Genomic DNA, 17,842 nt, shown 5'->3' with positions numbered 1-17,842 from the left:
GCTACTTATACTGTTTTTCCTTATTGTCTATTGGTTTTTCCTTTCGTTCATGCTTTTATTTATTATTGTTGTTATTATTATTATTATGTCGTGTATTTTATTTTTATTATAATTGTTTTTTTTTTTTCTTTTTTAGTGGTATTTTCTTTTTTTTTTTTTTTTTTTTATTTTTTCTTTTTTGTTTTATTGTTTTCCTTTTTTATTGCGATGGCCTCGTGTTTTAGCACTATCCCCTTTTGCTGGTGTAACAGCAAATGCCCGCCTTTATAGGACTAATGAGGTTCTCTTACCCACTGAAATAAGGAATATCAAAAACCTATAGTCACGTATGTTGGAGCTTGAAATTATCTGCCGCCTTAACGTTCGTCCCTAATAGCGTTAAACGTCGAAGTAACGTTACGTTCTTTTCATGCGAATGGCTAAAATAGACTTGTTTAGCCATGAGGTCCCTAACGCACAGAGCAGCAGCGGCCGCGGTGCTCGCCTAACGCTAACAACCGGCATAGCTAGCTCTAAACAAATATAGGTCCTGACAATGGGTGTTAAAGTAATTACACTCCCCTACTGTCACGATAGCCTGGTATTTGGCTATATTTGTGTTCTGGTGGTTCGCATTAATTTTTTTAAAAAACCGGGGCTGCTTTCTCTTCTTTGTTGTTTCCTGTCCTTCACCAGAACATCCGGGGCCCGCGGTGAGTAAACACTTCCTGCTCTGCAACCCCTCTCTTGGGGACGTTCAGAAACGTTGTATTGAGAATTGTTTAAATTTTGTTTACGCTTTAAATAATATTAATGTATTTGGCCTTATTTAAAAGGCGATATGCTTGTGATCCTGGTCCACTCAATTTTAGCTTTTAAACCAACGCCGGTAGACTAAAATTACACCAACAACAACAACAAAAAAACAGAGAACGGCAAAGGCAAGGGTTTCAAAATTTAGCGAGTTGTTCTGTCCGTTATCACAGGTCACTCATCCGAGAAAGAAGCAAGTATTTCAAGAAAATCCACGGAACACCGCCTGAATGCTACCTAATTACAAACAGAAACGCAATCATGGTTTAGTACGCCGTGAACAAATTTGGAGTAAATGTTTTGTTTAGCAATCATGAAGACTATTAAGCCTATTGCTGTCGGTTTTTTTTTATTTTCGCACTCAGTTGTTTACGTTCTCTCAATAAAAAAGCTCCCTGAGGCGCCCCTGCTAACGTTAGCATGATTGTGGGACTTGTTTGGCGTTGAGAGCTGACAAGAATCACCATGAACTGAAAGAACTCTGACAACTAAAGCCCAGCTGGTTATTCTAACCATCCCCGTTCACACTCGCTACGTTTATTTTTAACTGTAGCTTGGCTATTCAAGTCTTGTTTCTAACGCTAAATTACCTAAGTATTTTAAGCTCAGGCTCAGCTAGCTACCCCGTCCCTGTTTGCTTGATACCACTTTGGGCCGAAAAATAAACGTTTTTTTGTTTAATTGCTACAGACTATTATCTGAGCAAATGTAGCTACATTTGAACAGACCGAGAGCTAACAACAAATAAGATCAATCGGTGACTATAAACTTTTTTTCTTTTATAAGACCTTAAACTCACAACAACCCCCCATTAGCCGTTTACCACCATGCTCAAAGTCAGTGACTTAAATACTTGTTGGTCCCCACCAAAACTCAGTTTATGAGATAATATTAGGAAAATACATAATGACTGCCCATACTGTGTCATGTTTGACTGCATGTAATTGTGCTGTCCACACCTGGATTACTTTTTGGCTATGCATACATTAGATTTTCATTAGCTGACGCTTTGTTTGCCAAGTGACTTTCAGTAAAGTGCATTCCACCATGAAAAAGGTGCCATTAGTCCGATCTTGTCTCCAAGCAGGACATCGACCATATACTCTTGATTCACACGTGGTGTTCTTCTAGTCTCACACCATCCTGCGTGTTGCAAGCCCACCAATGGGTGGCCCTAGTAAGGACGACCGATTATGAATCCGTCCCGCGTGTATGGAAGTTGAGCTGATGGTGCTGTTTGTTGAAGGACTGGAGCGCTTAGTATACAAGTACTGACTTCTCAGTGCTCCTTGCTTCCACGTGATTTCCTCCCTGCATCCTTGAGGACCTTAGCTGCACGTCCCTCCATTGCAACACAAACACTATTCACTTGCAGGCCTCGCACTATGTTAAAATGTGCAATTTTACTTCTATTGATCTGATGTTTACAAAGCCCCAGCATTACCTTTCATTACCTTGTGGGATGAATAAGTGTCCTCCTTCTTGAATGCCCGTAACTTGTTGAACCTAGTAATCTTTATGTATCCTCATTGTTTGACTTTGTATCCGTTTTTGAAGTGCCCTATGACATGGTAAATGATCACATTTCTCCGACGCGTAGAAATCGATTTTTTTTCCTCTCATCTCTCTTTTTTCATTCATTCACATACATCGATAACACGCGGTGCCACGGCGCGGGCATGCCAGCTGGCCACAACAACTTGGGTTTTAGGACACTTTGACATGCGACCTTATGATAATTTGCCTTCCCACACGTACAGTAAAGCTCAACATGAGAGCACACAATCCCCATTAGTTTGCCACATAGGTGCAAACAGTTTGACAAAATTCCTTCCATCTGTGTCCCATGTCGAAACGAAAATACCCTTTGTCTGTTTTCCTCTCATGCCGATGATCTGGGTTTAACATGATTTATATCAATGTTGTAATATGCTGATCTCTTCCCCTACTGCAGGAGTGTGTAAGATTACGCGGGCATTTAAAAGAATGACCCCCACAGTTACCTCGATAAACGTAACGACAATCAGCCATCTGTTCGACTTCATCGCCGCCTGGCGGACCTCAGCTGTTTGGTGTAAGTTGAACAGGAAAGAACTAAGTGCCATTAAAATTTGAATTCAAAGTTATGAGATAAAAAGTGTAGTCTGGCACAAATCTCATGTCCCAGAGTGCTTCAGCTGACTGAATTCATCAAGATGGTGGGTCCTTTCAATATATTGAATACAATGGGACAAAATATCGATACATCACTAATATGTTGTCCCACCTTGCGTACCTACCTCGTTACTCTGGCGCCAAACATCGATACTTAATTAAAATAAGCACTTTACTGGATTTCCCTGGCTCCCAGCGACACTACTTCATGTCCCCTTGAGGCGGCGGTTACAGTGAGCGGGTACGCCTCTCTATGCCTGATCCCTGTTGATTTGGGTTCCGCGGGTGGCCGTCCTTCCGTCCGTCCGTCTGTCTGTCCGCCAGGGCAGCCAGCCTCAAAGAAATGGGAAACTGTAATGGTATTCTTTGTGCTGCCCATCTACCGTGCCGACCACAGACGTACCATGCCGTACAAAACAAGGACTGGTATCAAAGATGAAGATCTACGTGCTGCTGCGCCGTCAGCCAGCATCAGCAAGTAAGCCTCTGAGAGGGGGGGGCAATATTATTTTTCCGATCTGTAACTGTGGTTCAACTTGTTTGAGTAACTTGTTTTGACCTAGCTTTTTATTATGATCTAATTTTTTTACGATTTTTTTGCTCATGGGAGAGGTTGCATTTTTGTATTTTAAAGTGTTTCCTTATTATAAGATTTCAATTAATACTAAGTGTTCTCTCCGTCTTGTTGCCCTCCTGTTTGCCATTTCTTCTTTTCCTTTTGTATTGGTTTCCTTCTATTGCACATCTTATGGTCTTTTCCATATAGCTAATTTCTTTTGTTTTCGGTTTGATCTTATTATTCTATAAAAGCCATTATTTCAGGATTGGGATACTATCATTCTGAAAAGTCCCTTGGCCTTTGAAATTAAAATACCCACCCATCATCACACCCTTCACCCACACTAGAAATGCCATGGTTGTTTGCATTTGAGAGTTGATCTTAGATCCCCTGCCTATCTCTATGAATGGTGAAGGGTTGTGATGAAGGGGTGGGCTGTTTTAATTCCAAGGCCAAGGGACTTTATCGGAATCAATATTATCCTGATTCCATTAATACTGGCTTTCAAAAACTACTGCCTCTCCTCTTGGGAATTAACATAGGGGTGGTCTAATATTTTTATTACCGATACATTTCATCGACAAGAAAATTGTGTCCTTAAAATCCGGTTTTTTATTTCATCTTTTTAGCACAACCGTAGAGGTCCTTAGACTCCTGTGAGAGCATTGCAGTGTGACATTGTGCTGGTCAATAAAGTAAACCTGATTTCCCCCTTTTCACTCAAAAGGATCAATTACAGTCTCCTAGTCTGGAAATAGATTTTATAAACATTTCCATCAATTTTATTCTGATATCATTCATACAAGTTATTTTGAGACACTCCCAGAGAGAGGTGGGTCTATCCACGTCATTAATTTCACAATGACCCAACAGTCTCGTAGTTTTCCTCCAGAGCAGCACCAAGTGTGACAGTGTCAGAAACCTGACAGACCACGGCTCTTGGTAAGGCGGCGCTCTGATGACGGTTGGGATTTATATGAATAGTGCATCAAACAGTCACAATAAAGATAATAGTGATTAGAATACTATTTTAGCGGTTCGTTCTGGGCCAGCAAGCGGACAGGCGTAGCGGACTGGTAGTCGGGCGTAGCAGCGTTACGCGACCTGGTGACAGCTGCTACCCATGATTTTTGGAGCCGTCGTTGATCAAGGAAACATCTGGGGAAAAGAACATAAGGACTTTCCGGGAGTGACTGCCCCCAGAGCTAGGTTAGTAACCGCCCATTTCATGGGCAATGGATCACATAAATGGGAAAGATAAAGGAAAGGAAGCTCATTCCCCCAGCAGTCTAAACTTTACACAGAACAAGAGGAACCGGTCAAGAGAGTGACCTGGCCGGGCTGTCCTGCCTGCGTCTCTCGTATTTTTATTAATTTTGATTATATGGTAATTATCTGCTGACTTTTGACGAGAAGCCAGAGAGAAGGGTGTCGTTGTCTGCGTTTATACACCCTCCCCGCCACTCCTCACTCCCTAACAGAAGCTTCATCAGATAGGAGATTTTGTAAGTTTACTCTTAAATAAGTGGTGACTGTGGTCTGGAACCATCTGGAAACCATATTTGCCGTGTTAGTTTCCCGGGCTTTCCAAAAACATAAGCCTTTAGGAATAAGATTAGAAAAACATTTCTTGGTGTCTTGTGTTTATCTACTTGTCTCTTTTCTCTTCCTTTATTTTTTTCTTCCTCATTCCCTTCGGTCTTTCCCGTTTTTTGTGTCTTTCTGAGTTCTCATTTGACTGTAGAAACTGCAGGCTACTAAGAATTTTATTATGGGAATACAATTCAAAACTCTATTTGTTTCTTTTCTTGGTTGTCCCACCCTCCTCCGGATGGTTTTCCCCCTTTATTTCTTCTTTTTTCAAGCCTTTTCATCTTCCCTCTTCTTTAGTGGTATTAAAAGTAGCACTGAGGATTATAACTACTCTTTGCATTTTTTTTTCATGGTAATTTCCTCTGTTTGGCACAATGTTGTATATTAAGCGCTTTCTCTAAATATTTGATTTTAACAACTCCCCTCAGTATAAACAGTTCTTTGACTCAAGGATTGCACTTCAAAAAAAAAATCCATAAGATGCAGGTAAGGAAAACCTGTGTAGCGGGGTGATTGGACAGAGCGGGGACACTGAAAGTGTCTGCCGCCTTGACGAGCGCGCGGAGCGCCATGCTCTCCTCTCCTCAGCGTGCCTCCTCGCCTCTCTCGTCGAGTGTTTTGCTTTTTTTTTTCTCTCTCCACTCCACCTTTTTGTTGTGATCTACTCCCTAGTCTCTGTTTCCTCACCACCCACCGCACCGGTACACACCCCTCCACCCGCCCCCCCGCCCGCCTCCTCCTCCTCCTCCGTCCCTCCACTCCTACTCACCACCCCTTCCTCCTTTTAGCACTGAAGACCACTGAGTGAGAATCGCATGGCGCAGGCCCCCTTGACCAGGACAATTAACACAAAGAAAGGGTGAGTTGTTTTTTTTTTTCTCCCCTCCTCTTGATTTTTTTTTTTTTTTTGGAATTGCGGAATTATCTAATGGCACCAACGATATGGGAAATCGCTCGAGGCTGGCGTGGAGAATGATATTCAACACAAGCCTTTTCCACCGCGATATATTAGCACATGCGTCAGCTGCGCGGTCCCCCCTCAGGGGACGAGGAGAAAAAATATTAAAAAAAAAAAACACAACAACAAGGAGCGAAACAGGGCATCGCATCCTGCACGTTCGTGACATCATGTCCTTTCCATGAACACACATTCACCTTACGTAACCTACAGACGCATCACGGACCCTGGTCCCTGCTAGTGCACTTGCCTCGCTGCAGTTTTAGATGAGGGCTTGGGTGCCTGGATTTCATTGGCGGATCGGTACCTCGGAGGTGTTAAACTGCGGGTTGTCGTTTTGAAACATTTTTTTTTTTTTAATTGTGAGGGGGTGGGGGGGGGTTGTCTTTTATTTAAGGGGTTCTCTACCCTGGAATGAGTCGGGACGGTGAGTAATGTCTACTTGCTTGAACTTGCCGACTTTTCAACATTTGCCTGCTGCTGGCTTTCTCTCGTTTACCACCCCCCTCATCCATGAGGACAGACATTCCCATCCAGAACGCAGGGGGGGGGCGCTTATACAGCCGAGGCGTTCGGCACTCCGCTCTGCAATGATGCGCCCACAAAGCTCCCATAGTCCTCTCTCCGCGTGCATGTCACTTAATCGTGGCCTACAATATGACACGATTATTGGTAAAACGTACCCCCCCCCACCCGCCTTCCCCCTCTCCGCGCTCATCCCTCCATCCAGTGTCTGAATCACCAGAGATGGCAAAAGTATCACTTTCTGTACTACTTAAGTAATAACAGATCTTGGTTAAAAATAATCGCCGTAAAAGTGAAGTACTGATTAAACTTCTTTTACTCAAGTAAAAGTAACACAAGTAAGGCTTGAATTACTTAATTATCAAAAGTAAAATGAGCCTTGCAAAGCACCTTGATCCACACAAATGTTACTAGAGAGACGCTGAGGAAACTTCAGTGACATGGGGACACGTCCTTTTTAGATGTCAATGACTACATGTTTAAAGGGAATGTCTGCCAAAGCCTAAACATCACATATATGATTAGTATATACATGAGCTGGACGCCAGGTTAATACATTCGTGACTTATTGGCAGAATATGACATTCATTGTGATTCTGTGAGAGATGCACAGATCCAGTTCCTATTTGTTTCTCTTTCCCTTAACAAAAAATGATCTCATGTGATGTTGTCTCAATATGGCTTCTGGCCATAACAATAAAGGATTAACATATGATGACTAAAACAAACCCCCCCCACTAATGAGAAGTTCCCCAGCACATTGGCCAGAGCTCCTTCTGATGCCTACTTTGCTCAAACAGTGCTCCAGATAAGCTGGAGGCTGATGGAATCCATTTGTGTTTTCTTCAAGTTTCAATATCATTCCGCCCTATACTATATGGTGCTACGTTAACACAATCATACTACTAGGGGCTAACCGTTAACACACAACACGCCACATGATTTGGCTGTGGAATAATGCAGAATGGCCGAATCTGTTGAGTTGTCCTTAGTCGTGCGATCCAATGCACGTACAAGTAGAATATTTCCCCCATTTTAGATTGACTATGTATTGATGAGGAACCACAAATAAGGATAACCCAGTGAAATTACTGTGAAAGTTGGAGGACTAGAGAGGATTGGATTAAAGCTGATCGGTCCAACTCACCCCAGTGTGTCTGTTAAACAGACGATCACAACTTCTGTCTCAGCTAGTTTCCATCCACTTGTCAATTGATTCATTGATCTGAATTCGTGTCAAAAAAAACACACTCCATAGCGACTAAAGCTGGTGACTGTTGATTAATATCACGTTCAAACCCGCTTACAGGTTGAAGAACACTACCGAGAGACCACTAGCTAACAGGTGAAGCCACACCAGACCACTACGCTAACATTGAAGAACACACCAGTACCACTAGCTAACTGTGAAGAAACCCACCAGACCCCTAGCTACAGGTGAACACCACACCAAGCACCCTGATCTAACAGGTGACAGACACACAGAACACTAGCTACGGAAGAAAACAAAACACAACCAGAAGCCACTAGCTAACAGTGAAAACCACCAGAAACCACTAGCTAACAGGTGACCGAACACACCAAACCACAGCTAACAGGTGGAAGACCAACCAAACCACAAGCTAACAGTAAACCACACACCAGAACCACTAGCCTACAGGTGAAACACAACCATCCACTAGCTGAACAGTAAGAACCAACCAGAAACCACTAAGCAAGACAGGTGACGACCACACCCAGAAACCACTACTAACAGTGAAGAACAACCCCAAACCACAAGCTACAGTGAAGAACCACCAGAACCACACTGCTTACAGGTGAAGACACACACCAGAACACCACAGCTAACTTACTTTAATGTAGAAGAACTATAAGACCAAACAACAGGCTTAAGTGAACTGACAACAGGAGGGAACGAACTAACAGTCCAAAGACTCTCACACCCAATTCAGCTGGTTATCCTCTGGTACACGCTTGTCCCCCTTTTTCATTTCTCTCACTTGTTTTCTCCGTGTAGCGGCGCGCCCCGCCTCGCGTGTGGGTGCGCGTGTCCGCGCTATTTTCCGACATACCTCTTGTAGCAAACTCAAGTACGAGCCAATTTTTTTAAAATGTAAAGGTATAGAAAGTACCCGATATTTGTGTTAAATGTAAGGAGTGAGAAGTAAAAAGTTTCACAAAAATAAATCAGTAAAGTACATTAAAAATATCCACGAACTATGGTACAGAACAGTAACTTGTAACTGTGTTACTCCCCTCTGCGATGCCCACTCCCAGACAGCCAAAGCTGATGAAAACTGATGAATCATTATTGATTCTTGTGTCATCTCGCCGCTCAGATGAGGACGTAGAGCTGTGAACCGTCGGGTGACCCTGACAGCTAGATCTGGTGTTTTATTGTGCCCCCCCCCTCCCTCCCTCTCCCCGCTATCCCCGTACCTGGAACACGCAACGAATCGATGCCCATCCGCAGAGGAGGACGCCGTCTGTCCGACCCGCCCGCCTCGGCTGGCATCGCGCCGCCTCCCTACACCTGAGCCCGGCCACGACTTCCCATATGCACCCCATAAACTCAGCCGACCACTCTGTATGGGGCCTCTCACCTATGAAGTATGGTCCGTGTTGGGGTCGTCTCCTTCTGGCGAGTGGATACATGAATGCCTCATAGTAAAGAGATATAACTCAGGATGTTGCCAATGGTTTCATCATGTTTACTTTAAAATTGTTCCATCAGTGTATTCCTATCCTCTGGTTTGGGACCCACACCTGAATGGTTGTCTGAGCTTTCTGCAAATTATCTCATATACTTTTTAAGATATTGTTCTTGGAAATACGATTCCCCTCTGCATGCATTCAACTTAACAATCTCAAGAGAAGAGAGATGCACTCTTTGGTTTGACTTCTCTACTTCTGGTGATACAGGGGTACAGTGAAAAGGCTGGAGACCACCTGGTCGGGCATCCGTTACATACCAGCTACTGTTCGTTTGTTTCTTTGACAATCCATCATATAAGCCATTATCACGCAAAAAATTTTATAACGTCTCAGCTGATTTGTCCACTCTTTTTTGTATCATTGTAACGGATTATTTTTCTGTATTTTGGACGTTGGTTGGACTCAAGATAGAGCACTGGGCTCTGGAACCGTTGCCATTTAAGATGTCCATGCACCGTCTTCACAAAGACGGTTTATGGGCTTAACCAGGAAATGAATTAAACTGAAAGGCTGAAAGTAAATACATAATGGGAAACCATAATTAAACATTACACATCATTAATAGGAACAAATGATTTGCTTCACAGAGCCTGTGGTCTGTCCAGGTTTTCGCTAAAAGGAAGTTTTCCCTCAACCCTGTCAACTCTGAGAGAACTACTACGAACTTGTTGGTCCCTTGTAAATTATGGTGGTCTGAGGACATGCTCTACTGTAATTGTCCTGAATTAACGCTTCGTTATGAATTGAAACTTATAATAAAATAACATAGCAATTGAGAGACAGCCAAGCCATGGCAATGTGGACTGTTGGGGAGGGCCACTAGGAACTTGTTAGCAAAGGATCTCATTTCAGAAAGTTGTCAATGGACCTTTTTCACACAATTAAAACTCCTACATAAAAAATAATTTTGAATATAGCAATTCGCAAATAGTTTGCTTTGCCATATTAAGAGTAAAATGTGTGGTATTTAAGTTGGTTTCTCCAAAAAATTGGATCCTTCAATAGTACTAAAACACCAATGCATTGTCTTTGTCCGTAGTTGACTAGAGAGGATGAAGACGGGCTCGTTCTACCTTGATGTTTTGTGGTAGTGATCGACTCTTATTATGAGCCAACACAAGAACATGGTCGTAGAGGATCAAGGAGTATTAGTATTATATACAGGGACAGGTGTGTCTTCAGTATGATTTAATGTCCTCTTAAACCATTGTTGCCATGCCTGCAATTTCTGATTTGCCTTAAGGATCAAAAATGCATATTTTAATATTGTGTGTGGTTTCTCTTTGTCTTTACAGTGACCCCCAATCCCCTGAATGCTTCCTTCATGGGACTAATGAGGTAATAAAGATCTACAACAGAGAGGGACTCAATATAAAAAATAAAAATGATAATTGTGAGATGTGGATATGTTCTTGGCACATTGGTAGTTGTGAGATGTGTAGGGGGGCTGGACAGTGTTAGATGAGAGGTGTCTGTAATACTGCGTGTCAGTTCCTCAACGCCAAGCGGCCCACCAAAATCGCCTGATTTCAACCTCCCCCAGCTCAGAACTGAGACCTGCTCATAAGCTCCTCCCTGGGGAGGCCTCCTCTTCGCAGTGCCCCGTGAGTGTTGGAGCCACAGCAGCAGCATCACCAGGGCTTTCTCCAGAAGATTTTTTTTTCCTTCTGTGCCTGAAACAGCTTCCCCGTTACTTCTGCTAACTCATGTCTGTTTTCTCTCCTTTCCACTCTCTTCTCTCTCCTCGGTGCTGTGTCTGCAACCCTCCCTTTTCTCCTCCTCCAGAGCCCCGTCTCTCTGCTGGGGACGGTCGTGTTTCCCCCGACCCACCCCCACTGGGTGTGGTCTGTCCTTTCCTGAGGAGGGCCCTCCTGTCATCGCCTGGAGGGTGTGAGAAGACCCCGCATTGGTGCAGGCGGACACCTTGGAGGCTGGTTCTTGAGCAAGGAAAGGAAGGAGAGGAATAGAGGAAGCGGATGGGCAGAAGGTGGCATGGTGTCATCCTCCAGCAGAGCCTGCAGAGGAGTGCTGAGATCACGAAGAGCAGACCATAGGCTCATGGAGGGCAGGCGCGGCCCAGAGCCTGCGCGGACACATAGCGCTGTCCTCTCTAGACTTACTCGCCGGCCCTCTCCCTCTTCCCACCATTGTACCATACATGCCCAGTCTGGACCTTGCCCATCAGAGACCTATAAGAGCAAGGAGCAGTGGAGCCTCCCCGCCCCCTCCTGGCTGTTGGTCCCAGGCTGCCACTTCTCTACAGACCTGCTGCCCCCTCCTCAGCTGAATGCGGGCTCCTGCCTGGAACGTGTTTCCCTGCTGCTTTCTCCGAGACCTCCTTTTCTGTGAAGTCCTGCCAGACAACCAGTAGGTTATCCATCACAAGGCTGGCTTCCCAGTGTGACCAGGGTTCGTCCCTTATCACCCCAACCCGAGAACAGCAGGCGACGGCACCGGGCTCACTCATCCTGCAGGGGTGCCCCTCTTCACATCCAACCCAAGCTGCTTTCATACATTCAGCCAGCGAGTGCCAAATTAGCCCGGCCAAGCCTTCTGTGCCAAAAAACCCACTCCAGGTCTACGTTTAAGTTCTTCCTGGGACGCCTCACCAACAATGATTTAGCTGTCCCAACCTCCAGGCCAGAACGCCTGCTTGCTCCGCCGCCAAGCCACCATGCAGCAGCTCCCCAACCGTCAGCCTTCAGCTTTGGCAACCAGGGCGCTTCGTGCTCCATCCTCAGGGACTCTTCCAGTGCCAAAACCCTTTCCTTCTCCGCGCCAGTCCCCTGTAACCATCTCCCACTGCTGCGCAGCTCCTCCGCTCCTGACCCCAGTCATCCGGGCCTTGCCTCCGACGCTCGTATACCCCTCGCACTGGGCATCTCGTAGATAGGCTTACTCAGATCCTGACTGTGCCCCAAAGACAGCTCAACTTCAGCCCCCGTCTTCACCACCTCTTCAGGCAGCTAGCGCTCCGCCAGCCACCAGGCTGTCAGGACCTTTGCGCTACGTCAGCAACCCCTACCGTCTTCCAGATGCCATCACAGCTGGCTGGAACCTACACTCCAGGAGACAGGGGCAGCGCACCACCCTGGTCCCACATCCGCTCTTGAACCACATTACGCTGATTACAGTTCAGGGGTGCTTCCCCCAGATCTCACTTCCATCTCGATCGTGAACGGCCCCTCAGTAGTTCAGGGCCTGCCCTTTGCTGCCCAGGCCCGGCTGCTCACACCTGGAGGACAGAGGACAGCTGAGTCTCCAGCAGCCCTCTGTTGTGCGGATGCCAAAAGCCCATGTCAGAGGAGAGGACCGGCTCAGAGGAGCCCTTCCACCAACTCCCACGGGAGCTGCCACATCTGTCTCAAGTATTTGCAATCAAATCTTCTATCATGTTTATATGTATTTTTACTCATCCTGAGGGAGTAGCTCAGCCTTTAAAACAGTATAGTGGAGAGTGGGGGGGGTGCTGTGGCAGCAATCCAAATCTGAGAAAAGTGAAATCCAAATCTGAGAAACCATCTTAGCTCGGGCTTGAAGAAAAACTCTTAACCATAAGTCCTGTGTTACAAACTGGATGTATTTTTTGAAGAATGAGGCTTTTAAAGCTGAAAAAGGTTTTATTCAAAATAGATATTTGTAGTGCTGAGAAATGTAGGATCCTACACTTACATGGAACCTGAACGTCAGGGCATCTCTGCCTTCGCAGCTTGAATTTGACTGTTGTTTTTTTTTAACATCTTCCTCTCCTTTATACTAATCGCTGGGTGCCCTGTAAACTTCTTCTGCACCTAAATTCCATGTAAAACATAATGACATTAACGTTAACAAACAAGGCTGTGTTCACTATTATGGACTACACAGGGATTTTTATTACCGGAGTCTGCCAAACTGTATAACTGCCTTTGCAAAATGGTCAGAAACATGTTAAATATACTGGATTTTGTTGTTAAATTGCTAAAACTTAATAAACATACTGGGGGTATCGGAATCAGAATCAGCTTTATAAGCCATGTAGGACACATACGAGAATTCTGCTTTGGATCGTATTTGCCACATGTACTTACACATACAAACAAACCACAAAGCAAACAACATATACACACAATATATACACACTATAAACAGAAAATCATAGACAGGTTGAGGCATCAGTGAAATGAAAAGTGCAAAGTATGCGGAGTTAATTATATTAGATAGTTTGTGTATTATGATAGTTTTAGATAATTATTTTTTATTATGAGCATAGTGCAAAGGGTGTTGGATAAATAATATTATGTTATTATGAAAGTATTAATTTCAATATAACGGTATGAACAGCTCTGAAATAGAGAATGATAATAATAATAAGTGGACCCAGTAAACCAGTGCTGGTTAGAGACAGTGTTGCTGGTTATTGCACAGAATGGAACCTGACACTATGGGTCAAAATCAGCTGTTCACTCAGAGTGATGCTTTGGAAAGAAACTGTTCTGAGTCTGTTGTTTTTGGCGTACAGGGCTCTGTAGACTCTACCACAGTGTGTGCTGGTGAGAGGAGGGTCTGCAGTGATGGTTCCTGCCCGTTCCTGAACTCTGGAGAGTATGAGGTGGACGGAGGCAGTCCTAACTGTCGGTTGTAGTCCTCGCCTGTCCTTTCTGGTGCAGATACCAAACCAGACAGTCATGGATGAGCAGAAGACACAGACAGATAGCTTGTGTAAATGGACCAGCTGCTCCCTTAGGCAGTTTAGCTTCCGGAGCTGGCGTAGGAAGACCAGCCTCTGCTGGGCCTTCTTGATGATGGTGTCAGTGTTGGGCTCCCCCTTAGGTCCTGGATTTAGTTTATCCCAAGGATTCCACAGCGACACAGGGTTGTTTGAGTATGGTGATGGGGGTCGAGCGGGGGGTCAACATCCCTCTAGGCCGACTCATAACCGTCCCGGATGAGGCCCATGACCGTTGTGTCCTCAGAACCTTCAGAACTTTTAACAGATGGGTGTCATTGGTGTAAGAGAGAAGAGCCGGTGGGAGAGCACACACCCCTGGGGGCACCAATGTTAATATCTGTTTGCTGGATTTATGTTCTTCAGCCTCACCTGCTGACTTCCTGTCAGTCAGATTTGTGGTCCACTGAAGGTGGATGCTGGCACGGCTGGAGGCTGGTGCTTGAACGCTGAGGGTAAGTCCACCAACAGGTTCCTTGGCATATCCCCTGGAAGTCGAGGTGTTGCCGAGAGTAATGCAGTCCCAAGTTGACTGCATCAGCCACAGACCTGTGTAGCCCGTAGCAAACTGCAGCGGTCCCCGCAAGGGGGATGTGATGTCCTTCAGTGGGCCAACACCAGCCCCTCTCAAGGACTTCATGACTACATATGTCGAGCGACAGGCCTGTAGTCATTCGAGTCCAGAGATGGAGGGTTTTTTTGGGGACTGGATGATTGTGCAGCGTTTGAAGCAGGAGGAACTTAGATAGCTCCATGTCTGTTGAAGATCTGAGTGAAGATGGTGGCCAGCCTGATCTGCAGGATGGTTGACACACCATCGGTCCAGGAGCCTTTTCTCGTCTTCTGCCTCTGAGAGCTGGCGCACCTCCACTTCACAGATTGTGAGTGCAGTTGAGGGTCAGTGGGGGAGGGTACTGACTGAAGTTGAGAAGGGTGTGTGGGTCGGGGTGTGACTGTGGGGCTTTTCAAACCTACAGTAAAATCCATTCTCCTGTGATTGGTATGTTCTTCAGCCCCTCTCCACACAGTGCCGCGGTCATTGTTGGGGGGTGGTTCTCCTGTAGACTGGAGTGTCTTCAGGCCTCCCACACTGGCCGAGGGTCAGTGTTGGGGGGGGTGTTCTCCTGTAGACTGGTGAGTGTTTCAGGCTCTCACACTGCCGAGGGTCATGTTTGTGAGCGATTTTCCAGCTCATCAGCAGTAGCTCCTCTTACTGCTTTTATATACATACAGATATATACATACATATATATATATATTTAAATATATATATATATAGATATATATATTATATATAATATTATATTAATCACATGAATACATAAGACAAGAAAAAGTGGCTGCTTAAACTGTCAATATTTTAAAGTTAAGCATGGTGCACTCCTGGCAACCAATCTGTGATGTTTTTAACATATTTTTGCAATTAAATGGTCAAATAAGATGTCTTTTGTGGCCTGCTGCAGCCCTATGGACAAGTCCTCCAGCATGTGTCAGTGCAGCCCACCACTGCAGGCTGCAGTCCTCCTCTCCCCCTGTGGTCACAGTCCCTGCAGCCTTCCCCTGAACCACCTTCTGGCTCCTGATCCAGCTGTGGAGAATCCCCAAACTTGCGCTGTCCCCTGCAGACATGACCCAGGTGTGGGAGGTAGAACCCACTCACTGGACCAAACGAGGCCTTTATGCAACATCTTCAACAGGTCAGTGAGTCAGAGCTTGTGCAGGTTTACGTTGGTGTACAGGCTCCTCCTCATGAGCGTTTGTGTTTCTAATAGTCATTAGTAATAGGGCAAGTGATAATTCAACATTGTTTATTGACTTTCAGTGAATCACATTCCTTCCTCTGCCCTTCTCTTCTATATATGCCTTGGCTGGCTTCCTTTGTGTTGGCGTTCTAACCTCTGGTGGATTTCTGAGGACTATGTTACCTGGTCCTCAGATCTCTGCAGGTAAACCAGCAGCTAGCTAACTATCTTCCATACTGAGGACTATGGTTACCCTCAGATCTCTGCAGGGTAAATCCGCAGCTAGCTAGACTATCTGTCCAATCTGAGGACATGGTTACCTGTCTCCGATCTCTGCAGGGTAAATCCAGACAGCTAGGCTAGACCATCTGTCTAATCTGAGGACTATGGTTACCTGGTCCTCAATCTCTGCAGGGTAAATCCAGACGCTAGCTAGACTATCTGTCAATCTGAGGACTATGGTTACCTGGTCCTCAGATGTCTGCAGGTAATCCAACAGCAAGCTAGACTATCTGTCCAATCTGAGACTATGGTTCGCTGGTCCAGGTAACCATAGTCCTCAGAAATCCACCAGAGGTTAGAACGCCAACACAAAGGAAGCCAGCCCAAGGCATATATAGATAGAGAAGGGCAGAGGAAGGAATGTGATTCCACTGAAAGTCAATAAACAATGTTGAATTATCACTTTGCCCTATTACTAATACTATTAGAAACACAAACGCCATCACTGAGGAGGAGCCCTGTCACACCAACGTAAACCTGCACAAGCCTTACATCACTGACCTGTTGCAGATGTTGCATAAAGGCCTCGTTCTGGCTCAGTGAGTGGGTCACCTCCTCCACTACTCGGGTCATGTCTGCAGGGGACAGCGCAAGTTTGGGGATCTCCACAGCTGGATCAGGAGCCAGAGGTGGTTCAGGGGAAGGCTGCAGGACTGTGACCACAGGGGGAGAGGAGGACTGCAGCCCTGCAGTGGTGGGCTGCACTGACACATGCTGGAGGACTTGTCCATAGGGCTGCAGCAGGCCACAAAAAAGACATCTTATTTGACAATTTAATTGCAAAATATGTTAAAACATCACAGATTGGTTGCCAGGAGTGCACCATGCTTTAACTTTAAAATATTGACAGTTGTTAAGCAGCACTTTTTTCTTGTCTTATGTAATTCAGTGTGAATTATATATATATATATATATATATATATATATATATATATATATATATATATATATATATGTATGTATATATATGTATGTATATAAAAGCAGCTAAGAGGAGCTATGCTGATGAGCTGGAAAATCGCTTCACAAACACTGACCCTCGGCCAGTGTGGAGAGGCCTGAAGACACTCCCAGTCTACAGGAGACCACCCCCCCCAACACTGACCCTCGGCCAGTGTGGAGAGGCCTGAAGACACTCCCAGTCTACAGGAGACCACCCCCCCAACACTGACCCGCGGCCAGTGTGGAGAGGCCTGAAGACACTACCAATCTACAGGAGAATGGATTTTACTGTAGGTTTGAAAAGCCCACAGTCACACCCCGCCCCCACACCCTTCTCAACCTTCAGTCAGTCACCTCCCCCCCACTGACCCCTCACCTGCACTCACAATCTGTGAAGTGGATGTGCGCCAGCTCTTCCAGAGGCAGAAGACCAGAAAGGCTCCTGGCCCAGATGGTGTGTCACCATCCTGCAGACCAGCTGGCCCCCATCTTCACTCAGATCTTCAACAGATCACTGGAGCTATCTTAAGTTCCCTCCTGCTTCAAACGCTCCACAATCATCCCAGTCCCCAAAAAACCCTCCATCTCTGGACTGAATGACTACAGGCCTGTCGCTCTGACATATGTAGTCATGAAGTCCTTTGAGAGACTGGTGTTGGCCCACCTGAAGGACATCACAGTCCCCCTTGCGGGACCCGCTGCAGTTTGCCTACAGGGCTAACAGGTCTGTGGCTGATGCAGTCAACTTGGGACTGCATTACATCCTGCAACACCTCGACTCTCCAGGGGAATATGCAAGGAACCTGTTGGTGGACTTCCCCTCAGCGTTCAACACCAGCCTCCAGCCCGTGCCAGCCTCCACCTGTCAGTGGACC

At 45.6% G+C, this 17,842-nt stretch overlaps 1 protein-coding gene across 1 annotated transcript in view; it reads right to left on the bottom strand.

Annotated features, from left to right (window-relative positions):
• The window catches only part of si:ch211-168d23.3 (BRD4-interacting chromatin-remodeling complex-associated protein), a 62,152-nt gene that overhangs the window by 35,632 nt on the left and 8,678 nt on the right, over positions 1 to 17,842 (bottom strand). The window contains exon 7 of the mRNA XM_032511084.1: positions 16,527 to 16,760. Within this exon, the coding sequence (XP_032366975.1) occupies positions 16,527 to 16,760 (234 nt within the window). The remainder of the gene's footprint in view (positions 1 to 16,526; positions 16,761 to 17,842) is intronic.

Source organism: Etheostoma spectabile, unplaced genomic scaffold, assembly GCF_008692095.1.
Source record: "Etheostoma spectabile isolate EspeVRDwgs_2016 unplaced genomic scaffold, UIUC_Espe_1.0 scaffold314, whole genome shotgun sequence".
NCBI classification, from domain to species: Eukaryota; Metazoa; Chordata; class Actinopteri; order Perciformes; family Percidae; genus Etheostoma; species Etheostoma spectabile.
The sequence above is the reverse complement of the archived record's forward strand: the minus strand, read 5'-3'. Positions and strand labels throughout refer to the sequence as shown.